General features: G+C 44.1%; 2 protein-coding genes across 2 annotated transcripts; one reads left to right on the top strand and one right to left on the bottom strand.

Annotated features, from left to right (window-relative positions):
- Nucleotides 1-13: 13 nt before the first annotated feature.
- pomgnt1 (protein O-linked mannose N-acetylglucosaminyltransferase 1 (beta 1,2-)) lies at nt 14-13316 on the bottom strand. The gene is made up of 22 exons (XM_081605867.1): nt 13161-13316; nt 12892-13073; nt 11510-11612; nt 11192-11304; nt 10586-10651; nt 10400-10513; nt 10210-10327; nt 9118-9216; nt 8083-8210; nt 7805-7875; nt 7602-7677; nt 7443-7526; nt 7210-7251; nt 7072-7130; nt 5888-5960; nt 5436-5564; nt 4633-4758; nt 3966-4030; nt 3843-3887; nt 3613-3748; nt 3426-3535; nt 14-1332 (listed from the first exon to the last, which is right to left on the bottom strand). Exons 2-22 carry the CDS (start codon nt 13009-13011, stop codon nt 1251-1253), a joined length of 1959 nt encoding a protein of 652 aa, XP_081461993.1. The 5' UTR covers nt 13012-13073; nt 13161-13316; the 3' UTR covers nt 14-1250.
- A 293-nt stretch (nt 13317-13609) lies between these two features.
- Nucleotides 13610-16437, top strand: LOC103463247 (antiviral innate immune response effector IFIT1-like). The gene is made up of 2 exons (XM_017304308.2): nt 13610-14369; nt 14633-16437. The coding sequence occupies exons 1-2, from the start codon at nt 14317-14319 to the stop codon at nt 15942-15944; spliced, it is 1365 nt and encodes a 454-aa protein (XP_017159797.2). The 5' UTR covers nt 13610-14316; the 3' UTR covers nt 15945-16437.

The raw sequence follows: 16437 nt of genomic DNA, 5'->3' as shown, positions 1-16437 counted from the left end.
ATTTAAACATGAAAAAAATGTAAAAACATCTTTATTCAGTCAGAGAAATAAAACATCTGAGACGTTCAGCCCAAGACGAGTCACTGAGATGCTTCACGGCAAACTAAAATAAAAAACCATGAAGTCAAACATAAAAACTGGAGTTCAGTCACTGCAGATCAGAAAAGACTCAAATTTAAACCTGAATAATTTTAGTTTAAACTTACGATGGAGTATTAGGGCTAAAAATATTATGACAATGAAGCACCAGAGTGTTGAAAGCTTAAATAATATGAACATAAAGTTTTACGTTATTTTTACTTTTATTCTTGCATTATTATGTCGTTATCATATTAATATGACTATTTTATATTGTTGTGATCTGGTAAAATTTGGACATTATTCATAATTTTTTCCTTTCTTAGTCTGGTCCTAAAGCGTCATATAAACGCTGCCAACGCTTAATAAACAAACTATCCCAAATGGTTTTTCTCCTGAAATCGGATCCGGTCGGATTCTGTTCCTCAAATCATTTCACTGGAAAAAATGACAGGAAATCTGGACTTTTTTCCTGCTAAAACCTAACAGAACCTGAACACGTCGTCTGGATTTCTTTCATTTTGTTTCTAAAAGCTGAGGCTCAGCAGCCGGAACCAACCGGGCTTCATGAGGAAGAACCTGTCATGTCTGCACCGGCCAGCAGGGGGCGGTAGAGTCCTGTTTATGTTGGGTTGTTTTCTGTTGGCCCTCAGCTGATCCTGAACCGGAGCAGAACCAGATCCAGTCCAGGTTCCAGTTTCAATGAGACTTTTAGCAAAAAATTATCTTTTCTGTCATCGTTTGGGTAATTTTGAGTCTTAAAAGTCGTAACATTTAAAAATCCACCAATCAGAACTTTAGTATAAATATAAAAGGTTGAAAACATAAAAAGCTGAAATGTTCAGAGTTCAGTAGTTTCTCCAAACTCGGCAGGTCGGAGGTTCGATTCCTCCTGAGCAGCAGGCTGAGTTCCATCTCCGTCCTCCAGGATCCAGATTCTGAACGTTAACCCGGTTCTGTGAAAACCTGGCCGGTTCCAATCGTCTAAAAATAGATTTCAGTTCCTCTGAGTTTCTTTCTCTGAAATGTTAAAATGTTCAGAGCATGAAGAGTTAATATTAGAAACCAGTTCTCACTGGGTTTAACGGAACCGCTCCGTCCCCAGAGAGACCCAAAGTTCCAGGAGTTTCCTGTCCGGTTCTGGTTCCGGCGGGCCAGGCCGGCGTTTGGGTCTACAGCTGCTCCACCGGCGCCCCCTCCTCTTTGGGCGGCGGCTCCAGGTGGATGGGGGCGAGGGCGGCCGGTTTCTTCACGCTGCCGAGGAAAAACCAGAAACACCATTCAACCAGTTCCATCTGACCTTTGACCTGTAAATCACTTCCTGTCCAACCAAACAGCCTGAATATGAATAACCTCCAGGTGTTTTACTGAACATCATCAGAAATGATGTTTTACTGAAACGGAATTTTTCAAGGAAGTGAAAGAAGATAAACTAGATGAGTTAGTCAGAAAGCCCAATTCGTATAAAAATGTGAATAATTGGGGGGTTAAGCACAACCCACATATGGAGGCCTTAGCCCTCGATGCGGCTGTCGCAGGTTTGATTCCCGGTGACCTTTGCCCCACGTCTTCCCCCTCTCTTATCACTTAACTGTCAAATAAAGGCCACCTGAGCCAATAAAACCTTAAAAAATGTACAGAATTTACCAAACAGAAACTGAAAATTTCAGCAGAACAGGAGCGTTGCGGCCCAGTGGTTAGCACGGCACAGGTGTTAGCGCGGCGCAGTGGTTAGCGCGGCGCAGTGGTTAGCGCGGCGCCCTGCGTATAGAGACTATAGACTCTTTACCCGAGGACGGTTGGCTGGGCCCAGGCCTCGCTCCTCCTGACCCCTTCCTGTCGGATTGCTGTGTCCTTAAAACTGCTGGAGTAATGTGGGGCAACGCGTCGTGATGTCGGTTTTTTTTATCCGTCCAGCTGATCAGCGTCACTCTGCGTGTTGAAACTTCCAACCTGGCAGCTCTTATAAAACACTAACATCTGGAAGAGCTTCACTCTGAGGTCTGATAGAGACGATCTGAATGGGGGAGTATTAATATTCGCCGTGAATTTAGCTGATAAAGCCTCCAAGTTGTGAAGCGTTTGGCGCTTACGTCACTATGGCGTCATCACAACTAGACGACCTTAAAAAATATGGAGTTGTTCAACCCTGTGATGGTCAAACCCACGCTGAACTCTTTCTATGCATAATTAATGTTTTATACAAACACAACACTTTAGTTTCAATAAAATATTTATCAGTTGATTTGGATGCATTTGTTCTATTCGTTAGCTATGCTAACATTTAGTTAGCATATGTATTTATATCAACTTAAATTTGGTGCCGTTTGCTTAACTCTTGTTTGTCTGAGTTGCCAAACAGAATTTGGCCGGGCTCAGCGGCCCAAATGCCGATTGGGCTGCACCACTAGTTCCTGCTGGCTGCTTTGTATTTTCTTTGTTTAGATAAGTTTTTGTATTTAAGTTTAGTCAAACGTAGCTGTTCGGTTATTCGTCAGTAATTCGGTTTCCCCTGTGGTGTCTGATCAGCTGGTTTATAAACCCTGTGAGTCGTTTCTTTGTGAGGTCAGTTACGTTTGTTTGTGCAGCAGATTGTTTGCATTTTTTCTGAGTTCAGATTTGACCTCTTTTATGAGTTCAGGTTTTTTTTGTTATATAATACTTTGGGTTAAAATAATAATAATAAGAAAACTTATTTTCTAATATTTCCTGTGACTCTTGTTTTCAACTCGGTCCACTACAAACTGCACAGACTTTATTTTAGTTTTTAAACTAAAATAAAAATGACAAATTGTTGGACTTCATGACTTTTTAATAATTTATAAAGCATTTTTTTACAGCAGCTTTCAAAAGCTGTAAAATCTGCTAATTCCTCTAACTCATATTTTAACTTTTCTGTGAAGAGAAGGAGGTTAAATGTCTTCTCTTTATTAAACTAGGGGGCGCTGCTACTGCTATTTTTGTTTGTAGGACAGGATGCAGTAAACCAGCAGCATGATCAGCTGATCTGTTCTGGGATCAGGTCTGAATCCTCTTATTCAGTTCTATCTTTATGCAGATGATACTGTGATGTACTTCTGCGAATACCCAGAATTTAATCAGTCACAGCATGAATTTTTTATATTTTTTCTGTTTGGTGCACAAAATACGACAGAGGTTAATAAAAATGACAGTAAAGCTAAAATAGTATAGAATAAAGCCATATGGTACAACTTTACTCTCATATTCTAGTTTAATGATCAAACAACGGAGGTTGAAGGAGTTCAAACTGCTTTTTCTCTCCTGATGTTGGCATCAATAAGAAGAGCAGAGTTTGGTATTCTCTTTCCAGCCCAAGAATTACTTACGAGTACGGAGAGATCGGCACGGCAATGACCAGGATGTGGTTCCTTTTCCTGAAGAGCCGCCAGAGTCCTCGGTGATATCCTCGAACATCCAGGTCCCAAACATGGAGGCACTGATTGAAAACAGGGAAACGCCACGTCAATCAGGGGAAACCTTCTACCTCCTGACCCGAAGACGAAGAGCTTGTACCTTGGCCAGCTCGGTCCAGGTGGACGTGTCCAGCTCAGACTCCATCTTTATGAACATGATGTAAGTCTTGCCCTCCGTGTCCGGGACGAACGAGTCCTCGCAGGGATTCCTGGAGTGATCCAGCAGCTCCGCCTCCCTGTATCAGGGACAAACGCATCCAGAACGCCGTGGGAAACTTTAAACAGACGTCACAACCTGAGCAAGATCCTTGGTTCTGCAGCGACTCTCACTTCAGCAACTTCTGGATCTCCGCCTCGTATGCGTCTTTCCTCAAACTGGGAAGCAGAGAAACAAGAAAAACGGTCAGAGAGTTAACAAAGATCCAGAAAACAGCTCCCGGCTGCTGAACGCACCTCTCCACATTCCTCAGCTGGATGTTGGGAATCGTGTTAAACTTGTGCTTCTTGAAATAAACTTCCTGTGAAGAGAAAAAGAAGAAAACTGGATCCATAAAGTCATCTGGAAATGTCTGAACTTTGGTCTGTTTCCTGTTAAATCGGGTTATTAGTTTTTGTCCAAAGTCTGATAAAAACTCGTATCAAGTTAATTTTACCCAACTTGAAACTCCTAAATCCCTTGAGTCAAACAAGTTTATGTTTTATCCAAAGCCACACATTCAAACAAGGACATAGCAATGCAGCTAATATCAAAGCTAACAATGAGCTACGTAGCAGGAAGACCAGTAGTCCGGTTCTGTCAGAGAAGACAGAGGGAAGTAAGGTTAGAAAAACTTTCCTAAAAAAATCTAAAACTCACTGATTTATGTTTGTGACTTAAATTAAAACATCTGATTGTTTATACGTTTATGGTCAGAGGGTTAAAACTAGCTTAAATTAATGTGTGTGTGTGTGTGTGTATACTTGTTTATGTAACTTCTGGGACCTTTTGTTCTTGACATGCATTATGAGGACAGAAAAGGTCCCAGTATGGTAGAAACTGGGACCAGTTTCTACCATACTGGGACCTTTTCTACCATACGTGTGTGAGATGTTTCTGTGAAAGCAATCCTTGAGTTCTCACGTGGAAATATCCGTTCATGTTGAGGCCAATGATGCCGAAGTGGTAGGAGCGCGACACGTCAGGAATGATGCACTCTCGGCCTTTTCTCTGCTCCGGCATCCTCATCCACATGTCCCAATCCCAGAGCTGCAGAGCCAGAAGAAAAATAGACGTTTTCTATCAAATCCAATCTTATCGTTTCTCTATAAGATCTTATTCAATCTGTTTCTCTAAAATTTACTCTAAACTTGAAGAAAGCTGCCAGATTTGATTTAGTAATATATTTGCATTTAGGTTCAGTTTTTAAATATCTCTTCTCTGATTTGAAGATTTAACTGGACATTCATTGCGCAATTTATCATTTATTGTGATAAATTTCTAATCAGATTTGATCTTATTCTTCTCACAATAAATTCCATTTAATGATTTTAATAATAACCTAAAACTCTGTTGTCAAGATTATTATTTAAAAAAAATTTCCTCCACTGTTCAATAACAGTGCATCAATAAACAATAATAAATTTGAAAGTAAGATTAAATGCAGCTACTGTTTGAAGCTTAGCGATAAAAATTACATTTCTATATGTGACTGTCCTAAGAAACAATACGAATGCAACTGTTTTTCAAGAGGAATGTTTGTGTTGCTATGATTCAGTCATACAGTTGCATGAAAAATAAGGAATAATTATTATAAATATCATTTTTATCATTATCACAATATTACAACAAAATATCATGTTAAGTCTTTAAGTCAGTATCACTCATCCCTAAAACTGAATATTTTCACATCTGTCAGTTAATTTTTCTGTCTTAATGTTTGTGACCTTTTCGGGGGTCGGCCATTTTGGCTCCAGCTCGTCCTTGTAGATGCTCTTCTTCAGCACCCAGCCCAGGCCGGGCATGCTCTCCACCCGGTAGAGGAGGGCGGGGTCCTCCGCTGTGTGCTCATAGCCCTGCTCACAAAAGAAACAAATATTTAACACACCTGGACTCCAGGTAATGACACACATAGACTCAAAGAGGAACAGCAAAAGCAAAGGAGGTGGATCAGCAGTGGCTGAGTCATCCAAGACATTTTACTGTGAAATATTGGATAGTGAGCCGTTAACATGTCATTCTGGTCATGAGGTTGTTATAAAGAAACAGACTCCAGTTAGAGGCCTTTTCAGATTTGTTGTGAGACTGACTGCTACTGGAGATCCTTCCTGCCCACAGCGAGCACCTGGAACTGAGCACCTGGAACTGAACACCTGGAACACGGACTGTCGGGACTGACCTGGTCGTTCCAGGCTGAGATGCAGTACAGGCTGTCGTCCTGGTCCAACAGGTGGATGGTCTGGCTCAGGAAGCTGTCAGGAAACAGAACGGATTACAAGGGCACATGGGTCAGACGGGGGACACAAAAGTCTTACATATAATACGATTAAATAGTTCTGCCACAATAAGATATAAAATATGCGATTAATGATCTTTTTAGGCCAATTAATTTAATACATTTCAAGACCTTAATTTTAAGTAAATTAATGTAAGACTTATTAAGGATGGCGGACATCATGTACAGTTTAGTTTACAGAAGGCTATGAAGATGTTAGAGCAGTGGTTCTTAACCTTTTTTGAGGTACCAAACCCCCCAGTTTCATATGCGATCCTCTGATTGGCTAAGCAATGTAACGTGATCCTCTGATTGGCTAAGCAATGTAACGGGATCCTCTGATTGGCTAAGCAATGTAACGTGATCCTCTGATTGGCTAAGCAATGTAACCTGATCCTCTGATTGGCTAAGCAATGTAACGTGATCCTCTGATTGGCTAAGCAATGTAACGTGATCCTCTGCAGCAAGTGATGGCAAAGCGGGGCGTCATCACGACTTTACACAAGTGTGTCTTTACCTCCGCGGCAGAGGCTCCGCCGAACCCCTGGGGTTCGATCGAACCCAGGTTAAGAACCACTGTGTTAGAGCATGACTTAAACATCTGCCTGACAGAAAACTCATGCAGAAAAAAAAAAATCTGACATACGAGATCAAGTAGTTCTGCAAGGACTAAATTCAAGACCTTCGACTGACATACCAACTAGAGATTTTAAATCAAATAAAGACATTTAAAGGTGTTGATGTTAGATACACGAGTTCAAGACATTTGAAGAATTTTTCAAGATGAGCGGACATCCTGAAATAATATCTGGCTGTGTTTACAGTGGAAAGTGAACCTGAGTTTAACCCTGTCCATCTCTGTTTAGCCACGCCCGTTTCAGGTTAGCCCCTCCCATTTCAGAATAGCCACGCCCATCCTCCCATCCACTCTGCAGTTTCAGATTTAGATGTTCCGTTTCTGTAACTCTGGTCTTTCTGAAAACCTGAAGAGCAAATGTGAAGAAGGAGACGACGCATGTTTCTGCAGCCACCGCCACCTAGTGGCCACGCTGCAGAATGTTTACAGCCAGAGTTCAGCTGAACAGAACCTGAAGAAGTCCACAGAGATGTCCAGGTCCTCCTCCAGAACCACGGCAAACCCGGCATCCTGTCCAAACACAGAGAAGGTTCTGTCATGAGACCGGACCCGGTCAGAACCATGACGGCGCGTCGATGCGGAGACTCACCGGGTGAAGGTTAAAGGTCGCCGTCAGACTCGCCTTGTAGTGCTGAAACAACAGGAAACCAGCTGGTCACAGCAATGTGCAAAGATTCAAGAACCTTTCAAGCATTTTCAAGGTCAGTTTGAAACTTTTCCAAACTTTGGAGTTTAAAACAAAAACGATCTGAAAAAGTTTCAATTCAATGTTACATGATATTTATTACTTTCATTTCCTGTCTAACTGGGAGCTCTGGTTACCTGGGAGACGCGGGCGTTCTTGATGCTGATGGGCGTGTGCTGGACGCCCTTCAACCCGAACAGGTCCACCACGTCCATGGGCTCCTGCAGCAGACACACAGCGGTTAGAGGGAGGCTCTGGCCTGGCGGTGGCAGCATCATGAAGCCGAGCGTCCGAACCTCATAGTATCCGTCGATGAAGACGGTGATCACCTGGGGGTTGACTCCGTGAGCCGAGAGCAGCGAGCGCAGCATCCTGCAAGCAGACAGGAAGCTCCAGCTACACCCTTCAAAATAAAAGCTCTGATTTTCTTCATACCAGATCCTTTTTTGGCCTGTAGTGACAGAAACCGGGTCAAACCGGTTCTGAAGCTGCGTCTCACCGGTACAGGTAGTTGGGTCGGTTCCCAGCGATGACGGCCACTGGGACATTGAAGACGTTGTTACTGGGAAGCTGCAAGCACAGACCAGATTTAACTGGAAGCCAGCAGACGACATTTAACTGGATCAACCAGATCAGATGCAACACCAGTCTGAGTGCTACAGAACGCTGCAGGTTCAGGTTTCAACCAGCAGGGCGGCGCCACTGAACGTGATTTAAACCAACACTTCTCTGCGATCTGAGGCAGGTTCTGGTTCTGTGATCAGTGTGGCGACTCACCGGGTCGGGGTTGAACTCAATGGGTGCCGGGTCTTTGCAGCTGCAGATGCTGCCGTATCCCTCCACCTTGCTGCAGAACAGCTTCCTCCTCCGGTTGAGCTCCGTGTCGGCCCAGTGGCACTCGGCCTCTGCAGGACCACAGACAGGTTAGAGCACAGGTGTCAAACTCCAGTCCTCAGGAGCCGCTATCCTGCAGTTTTTCTATGTGCCATAGGTACAAAACACTGGATGAAATGGCTTAATTACTTCCTCCTTGTGTAGATCAGTTCTCCAGCGCCTTGCTTATGACCTAATTATTCTATTCAGGTGTGGTGCAGCAGAGGCACATCTAAAAGTTGCAGGAGTTCGGCCCTCGAGGCCTGGAGTTGCCCACCCCTGGGTTAGAGACACCAGGAGGTTTTCTGCAGGTCGGCTGGGTTCACAGAACAGATCCAGCAGAATCTGGCTGCAAACTTCAGCTGTGTTCTCACAGATTGTTTCTTTTGGGTCTCATTTCTCTGCTGTGTGAGTGTAGCAGCTAGCAGCTAACAGCTAGCAGCTAACAGATTCCATCAGTTGAGCTACTAAAAAATACTCAAACAATAAGAGGAGAGGATCAGTTTAACTATTTATTTACAATAAAACGTCTGAATCTGAAGAAACGTCCCAACAATTTACAGTGGAGACGATCAAGTGGCGACATTCACTGTCTGCTTCCACTTAACATCCTGCAATGATGCATCACTGTCACAGGACCAGCCAAAGGTCACAGGACCAGCCAAAGGTCACAGGACCAGCCAAAGGTCACAGGACCAGCCAAAGGTCACAGGACCAACCAAAGGTCACAGGACCAACCAAAGGTCACAGGACCAACCAAAGGTCACAGGACCAGCCAAAGGTCACAGGACCAGCCAAAGGTCACAGGACCCCTCAGGAAACTAAAACAGAAACCAGCTAGAAATGAACATTTGTTAAGATCGGTCCGGTTTTATTGGACCGTTTCGATATTTTGCATCTCTACTTTAGAAACATGAGGATGTTTTGCATCTCAGATACCTTCAGCGGCGGTGAGCTGGACCTCGGTCTTCAGCAGAACCGGGTCGCCCCACGTGGACAGAGCCGGAGACTTGGAGTGCTTCTCTCCGTACACCTGACCTGGAAACACGGAGCAAACATTCCTGACCTGGAAACACGGAGCAAACATTCCTGACCTGGAAACACGGAGCAAACATTCCTGACCTGGAAACACGGAGCAAACATTCCTGACCTGGAAACACGGAGCAAACATTCCTGACCCAAACGCCGATTTCAAAAACTCGGTTTTTGATAGAAAGTTTGGCGCCAGGATGACGGTTTTATTTGGTCGTATCAAAATCAGTTAATCTGCAACGGAAACCATTTTTCACATCATGACTCTCATGAGCAACAGCCGGATGTTTCTACTGGTAGAAACCACAAAGAAGACGACGACAGGAAGCACCTGGAGGACGATGGAGCCGCATATTTTAATGACTTATTTCATGAACAAAAGTATTCACGTGTGCTTTTAATTGCTTTTCTTCTTTAGTGGAAACACAACAATTATGAAATTATCAAAAAATGAAAAGTTACTAAGTTTTGGACACATTGGAACTGGAAATGCAGCTCCTGCCTGAAGTTGAATCAAATCAAACTGTTTGTGTTTCAGGTCGGTCAGAATCATCAGTTATTTATATTTGCTAAAACCCAGAAAACGCAGTGAGAACATTTCTGAGACCTTTTTTTAATTCAGCACTTATAAAGAATAATTGTCTTTTAAAAAACAATCAGTGTTGCTGCCAATTTGGAGTCGAGTTTATTTAATAAGGACAGAAAATAATAACATTAAAACCATTTTAGCTCATTTTACTGGATCATTTAACTGAGCTTCCTGCTCGTTTTGCTGCTGTTTGTAATTTTGTTTGTTTTATCAAATTTCTTCTGTAAATGAGATCCTGGATAAATAAAAGTCAAATAAAAACATTTTCAAATTTCTGTCCCTAAAATAAACCCTGACCAAAACATTTCAGTTTTCACAGAAGAAAAAAAAGGAATTTGAAGGTTAAAAATCTGAATGTTGGTGTATAATTAACAGATTGGGCTCCAGAACCAGAACCAGAACCGTCTGACCTCCTTTCTTCACCACCAGGGTCCACATGTCCCTCCAGCTCAGGCCCAGCGCCGCCTGGCTGCCCAGGCTCTTCAGCAGGTTCTTGGCTGCGTCCTTCAGGTGGAACGTTCCCTCGTCCTGTCCGACAGAACCGGCCCGGTCAGCAGAACCGCACACAGACATCCCGCCCGCCCCGACGGACACGCCCACCTTGACGGTGAAGATGAGGATCCGGCCGCGGGTCACCATGTTGAGGAAGAGGATCATGGCTTCATCCTCGTGGGGGGAGTAAGTGTCGAAGATCCGCTTGGCCATCACATGACCCTGGAACGGGAGAACGGACCAATCAGAAGCGGCCGGTGGGTGTTAGCGGCAGACGAGCCCGGCGGCGCTCACAGTGGCCTGGTTGAGGACGATGACGTGAACGCCTCGGCCCTGCTCCCGCATGTCGTCCTCCAGAACCTGCAGCGGGTCGGGAGGCCCGTTAACGGGGCGGCACCAGAGTCACACAGACACTTTACAGCAGTAACGATGTTACCTTCAGTTATAATCATTAAAACAAACTTTACTTCCTGATTTAATGTCAAAACCTGCTGCTGTTTCTGAAGCTCCGCCCCCAGGAAGTCGTCCCAACATGGCTCCTCTATTAACCCTTTAATGTTTCACCAGCGCTGCTCTGAGCAGCAGCTCCTATAACGAGCTCAGCAGCTGTTTGCTAATTGCTACTGGCTAGTCTGAAGGAGCAATCCAGAGCTCAGCCACCAGGGGGCAGCAGCTGCTCTCATTCTGTCTGCAATAATCCACCTGAGACAGATTATAATCTCCAGAACCTCACGCCTCAGTTGGTTCTGGTTGCTTTACCAGAACCCGTGGATCCATTAGAGCAGGAGAACCCAGCAGAACCATAAATCATCCTGTGCAGCAGAGCCATTAGAACTGTGAGCCAAACAGGAACCAGAACCAGACCGAGCCGTGGTTCTGAAGCTCCGGCGGGTCGCTCACCGTGGTTCCGTCCACGGCCACATAGACCTTGGAGCGGCTGGAGTAAACCTCGATGTCCAGAACCTTCCTGCCGCTGGCCGGCCGGCGAGGAGTCTCCATGTTGGGAACAACGTCTTCCACAAAACAAAGTCAGAAAAATTAGAATAAACAAGACAAACTGGGCAAAACCTCTGCTTCACTATGACTGGAGGAGAAAATTCAACATAATCTGTTGGATTAAATCTTTATTTACTGTTGGTTAGTTTGGCTGCTTTCATAATTATCTGTAGTAAATGCAAAACCAGATCCTCAGTAATGAACCAGAAGCCGTTTGCTGACCGTATTCCTGATCGGCAGCGTCTTCATCAGCGACTCGCCGCGTGTCCAGGATCAGCTTGATGTTCACCACAACGGTGACGAAGAGGAACAGCACGGCGCCGGCCTGGGAGCAAACACACGGGTCCATCCGTCAGCCGGACCGGACCGGAGCCGAGTTCAACTCATCTGGACCGGACCGGAACCGAGTCCAGAACCAGAGCCGAGTCCAGAACCGGAGCCGAGTCCAGCTCATCTGGACCGGAGCCGAGTCCAGAACCAGAGCCGAGTCCAGCTCATCTGGACCGGAGCCGAGTCCAGAACCAGACCCGAGTCCAGCTCATCTGGACCGGATTACTGATTACTATTTTTTATTAATGCATATAAAAGTTCCAGCCGGAACCTTTAAATTTGTGAGTTTCTGGTACGCCCGTAAATTTGACACACCAGCTACATTTGCTAACAACATTGAGGAAGCGTCTTCTCTCACCCAATTGGGTTTTAATTTCTGCTTTTAAACAATCTGATTGGATCCTATAAACGACTGCTGTGGTGTTCAAGTTGTGCTAACAGAAGTTAGCATGTCAGAGAAGCTAATCAAGCCTAAACTAGCATCTGAATGCTAAACATGTAGCAGTAATGCTAATGTCAGCGTCCACATTTCTAAAGAAGCTCCGTGAATGATCAGGGCTTCATGAAACACTTTGTTTCAATCTGCTGGCTGAACATCAGAATATAAGATTAAAACTATAAATATATTTGTTGTTGAGCTCATATGTCTGTTTATTTAATAATGTAGCAGCAAAAAGGTTGAAAATGTTGCTTATTTTATATATAATTCTTGATTAAATGTGATTAATTACAGACCAGGAAATTTACAAAAACATTTTTTGCCTCCATTAGTTTTAACTAAAAGTAAAGCCGACACACACCTTTAATTTATGTTGAAGTGAGACCTCTTGTTTCTACACCAGCTTTGTCCTAATTGTATTTTCTATCCTCTCAGCTTGTTTTGCTAATTTCATGTCAAAAAGTTTTATTTTATTCTTTAAACTAAACAGAACTTTATTCATTTCTACATGTTAGCTCAGATGTTATTAGTTAATTTTACGTTTTTCACTGGAGCAGAAATGTGTTGAAGTAATAATAACGGTGATGACAGCAGAACTCTAACTGGACCTCTGGCTGACCATCATTCTCCCGCAGGTTTAGGACTTTTATGTATTTTGAACAGAACCAGAACTCCAATAACCGAACCTGAGTCAGAACTCAGAACCGGAGGGTTGGACTCAGATCTGGACTTTAAACCAGCAGCAGAGAGCAGAGCTGTGGTTCTGCAGATCCGTCCAAACATCCTCCATGGTGACCCAAGGAGATCCTGCCTGCAGAACCAGAACCGGGCTGACCTGACAGAACCGCCGGAGGCTCCTCCTCTGGGTCAGCCGGTACTTCCAGGTCAGGTACCAGCTCCTCTGCTGCCGCGGGATGAACGGCTTGGCCCGGGGGTTCGGGGTCCAGGTCTCCATCACCTCAGAACCACAGCAGCACCCCAAACTGACCCACTTAGGGCCCACAGTCACATGGTCACCTGGGAGACAGAAGGTCACGGAGAAAGTTTAGCTAACGGCGGTACCGCTGCCGGTTCGGTTCGGATTAAAGCTGCTGGTAAACTCACAGGTTCCTCCCAGAGGCTGGTTCTGTTCGCTTCATGTTCGAGTCAGAACAAAGACCTAGCAGAACCCGCTGGAAGCCGCAGCTACATGATGCTACCTGAAGCTACCTGTGGCGCTGCGCTCCAGCCTCTGTTTACTTCCGGTGGGCTGCTGCTCTGCTGCCCCCTGCTGGCTGCAGAGACTAAGTGCAGTTTATCTGAGCAGCACAAGGCAGTTCAGCAGTTATTAAACGAGCCATAAACGTTACATCTTGTCAAATGACATAATCAAAGTCATCAAGTAAATACACATCAAGTCTGTTTGGTATTAAATGAAACCTTGATAATCAATATGGATTACAGTCAAGGAGGAAAATAACTTTCAACACATCAAAACATACATTTGTACAAACATGATCATCTATAATATGTGATCATTTCGTCTGAGCTCACTGTTTCTAAAGCCTTCAGTGTTTTTATAAAATATTTCTAATTCAGTGAAAGTAAAGGTTGCATTCTTGTCTTCAAATCGTCCTTATCAACAATATCAGAAACTAAATTTGATTCTAGTAAGTATTCAGACATCCAAATTTTAAACCTGAAATAAAAGACTAAATGAGAATATTAAATATCAAGTAAAAAATAAATCTACTTTTTCCTCTGCTAGAAACCAATTCCATCATAACTCTATTTCAACAATGTCACTGTTTTAGAGGCATATGAGCCTGACAGCTTTCTGTTGGCCCTCAAGCTGAAAGTGGACAAATGTAACGTTTTTAGTGAGATATGGCTCATTAAAGCATTTCATTATAATTCTCCTGGTAATTAGACTTAAAGTCTTCAGCCATCAGGAATCGTCTAATAATCAGTTTATTAATGATGCAGAAACACAAACAGTATCGTTTTAACTGAAATGAAACTGGTGAGTTGGAGTCATTTATAACTAGAGCTCAGCAGAAAAGCTCATGTTTTAATCTTCATTTTCCGGACCTGCTCATAAAGACATAAAACCATATCTAATCAGAACCTCCTCCCATAATTCTGTCTGTTTATGGTGGGAATAACCTGTGGAGGAACCAACGTGTTGCTGAGTTTCTGTTTACGGGGAAAAGCTCAAAGGTTGCGCTCGACGTGGATCGAACATCTGAACGCCGGCGCCACACCTTCAGGACCAGGATAAATGAGAACCAGAGGAGGTTCATCCACCGAGACGCCAAGCAGCCGCAGGATGAGGTGAGACAACCAGCTGCTGCTTCTTTCTCAGGATTTAAATTCACATTTTAATTCTTCAAGCTTAATAACAATCAGTTTTTAGAGGAACAACAGGAGCTGAGCATTTACCTCCCATCTGACCAGAACCCGTTTCCTTTTGAAAGCATCGAGTTTGATGAAGGCCTGGAGGATCCAGAAACATTAAAAATCTTTCCTGTCTGTGTTACTCTCACCCTGCAGCTGCTCTGCTGCTGTTGACTAACTTCTGTTTAATGTCCCATCAGTTCTGCTCAGAGTCTGGAGGACAAACTGAAGGCCCTGCAGAGCCACTTCACCTGGGGGCTCCAGCCCAGACGGCCCAACTTTAAATGTGAACTGAACATCCTGCAGGACATCGGTTCAGATGAGGGAAACTTCTGGCTGGGTCACGTCTACAACCTGCAGGGCTTCATCCAGTACCAGCTGGGCTCCTCTGAAGACGCCCTGAACCTCTTCAACCGGGCCGCTGAGACCTTCCAGAGGCAGAAAAACGCTGATGAAGGTCCCTGGTTGATGGTGAACTTTGGGAATCTGGCCTGGCTGCACCATCACCTGGGAGAAGATGAGAAGAGTGAAGACTACCTGTCAAAGGTGGACGGCCTGATGAGGAAATACCCACCTGGGTTAGAGCGCCACCCAGAGGTCTTAGCTGAAAAGGCCTGGACCCTGATGATGTTTGATAAAGAGAAGCAGCAGCAGGCTGCAGAGCTCTTCCAGAGAGCCATCCGGATGCAGCCGGACACCGTGGAGTGGCAGAGCAGCTACGCCATACTATCAGCAGAGCCCTTCACAAAATGCCAGAGCATCTTAGAGCCTGAAGTCTTTGAGAGACTGAGATCAGCCAAAGAACGAGATCCAGGTAACTTATATGTTGCTGCTCTTTATCTGGAGGCCAAAGCTGCAAACGGAGAACAAATCAAGGATGAAGCAAGAGAGTTGGCTAGAAAGGTTCTAGAAAGACCTCCAAGCAGTTACAATGGAATCAACCCATTACTGCGTATGTATAGAAACAAAATCTCTAAAGATGAAGCTGTTGAAATAGCTGAAAAGGCCCTAAAGAGACATCCTGACTCACGATATTTTAAAAAATCTGCTGCTATCTGCCACATGAAGAGGATCCTTAATCAGGACCGCCAGGAACCCAAACCTCCCCGCAGCGTGATCAACCGAGCCATCAGTCTGTGGGAGGAAATGATTGCAGATTATGATGACTCTTCTCTTAGACGCCAAATAACTCTAGCAATCTTGTATGCGGAGGTAGACAAAGAAAAAGCTCATCAGATTTACAAAGAGCAGCTGCTGAGAGAAGATCTGGATCCAGAGGAAAAACAGAGGCTGTACAACTCATACGCCAAACATCTATACTTCGTTAGAAACGAGAGCCGCAAGTCAACTGAGTACCACATGAGGGCAGCAGAGATCCAGGTAGAATCTCCGCATCGACAGCACAGCATTACAGAGCTGGAGAAGACCGTCAGAAAAAACAGAAACCCTGAACTGTTTGAAGAAATAACCAAACTTCTGACCAGCCTGACAATTCAGCCTCAGAATCAGTGAATATTAAAGTCCTGAAGTTCATATAAAATCTGTATGATGTTCCAGACATGAAGTCACTTCAAATGATTTTTATCTCTGTAAAATCCAATAAAATGATGAATAATGTTTTATCACATTGTTTTACCTGTTTTGAAAATCTGTAGAATAAAGTCTTGATTTTGAGGAAATGACGTTTCTTTCATTTATTTTTTACCTGTAAAGAACTGCAGCTGAAACCAAAGCTGGGCTTCATCCCGCCGGTTTTGTCACAACCCGTCATGCTGAGCATGCACACGGCAACAGTGGAGAGGAAAACTTCCCGTTAACAGGAGCAAACCTCCAACAGAACCAGAACCATAAAGATAACCTGAGCTAACCTGACCTGGATCAGAACCGAGTTTACAGCTGATTTTTTATAGTTATTGGCATAAAGCTGCATTTTTACTGCTGTAAAAAAAACAATGTAATAAAAGGGATTTGATCTTCGGTTGTTGGGATGGTGCGCTGATGACCT

Source organism: Poecilia reticulata, chromosome 4 (assembly GCF_904066995.2).
Source record: "Poecilia reticulata chromosome 4, P_reticulata-male-v2, whole genome shotgun sequence".
NCBI lineage: Eukaryota > Metazoa > Chordata > Actinopteri > Cyprinodontiformes > Poeciliidae > Poecilia > Poecilia reticulata.
The sequence above is the reverse complement of the archived record's forward strand: the minus strand, read 5'-3'. Positions and strand labels throughout refer to the sequence as shown.

Bases quoted from the DNA above. Each gene is read 5' to 3' on its own strand.
- pomgnt1 (XM_081605867.1), bottom strand. From the start codon at position 13,011: ATGGAGACCTGGACCCCGAACCCCCGGGCCAAGCCGTTCATCCCGCGG. The intron at 5,961-7,071 runs GTTCTGTTCAGC...GTTTCCTGACAG, and splicing joins ATCTCTGTGGACTTCTTCAG to CTTCCTGAGCCAGACCATCC. The intron at 4,031-4,632 runs GTGAGAACTCAA...TTCTCTTCACAG, and splicing joins ACATGAACGGATATTTCCAC to GAAGTTTATTTCAAGAAGCA.
- LOC103463247 (XM_017304308.2), top strand. From the start codon at position 14,317: ATGAGAACCAGAGGAGGTTCATCCACCGAGACGCCAAGCAGCCGCAGG. The intron at 14,370-14,632 runs GTGAGACAACCA...ATGTCCCATCAG, and splicing joins CCAAGCAGCCGCAGGATGAG to TTCTGCTCAGAGTCTGGAGG.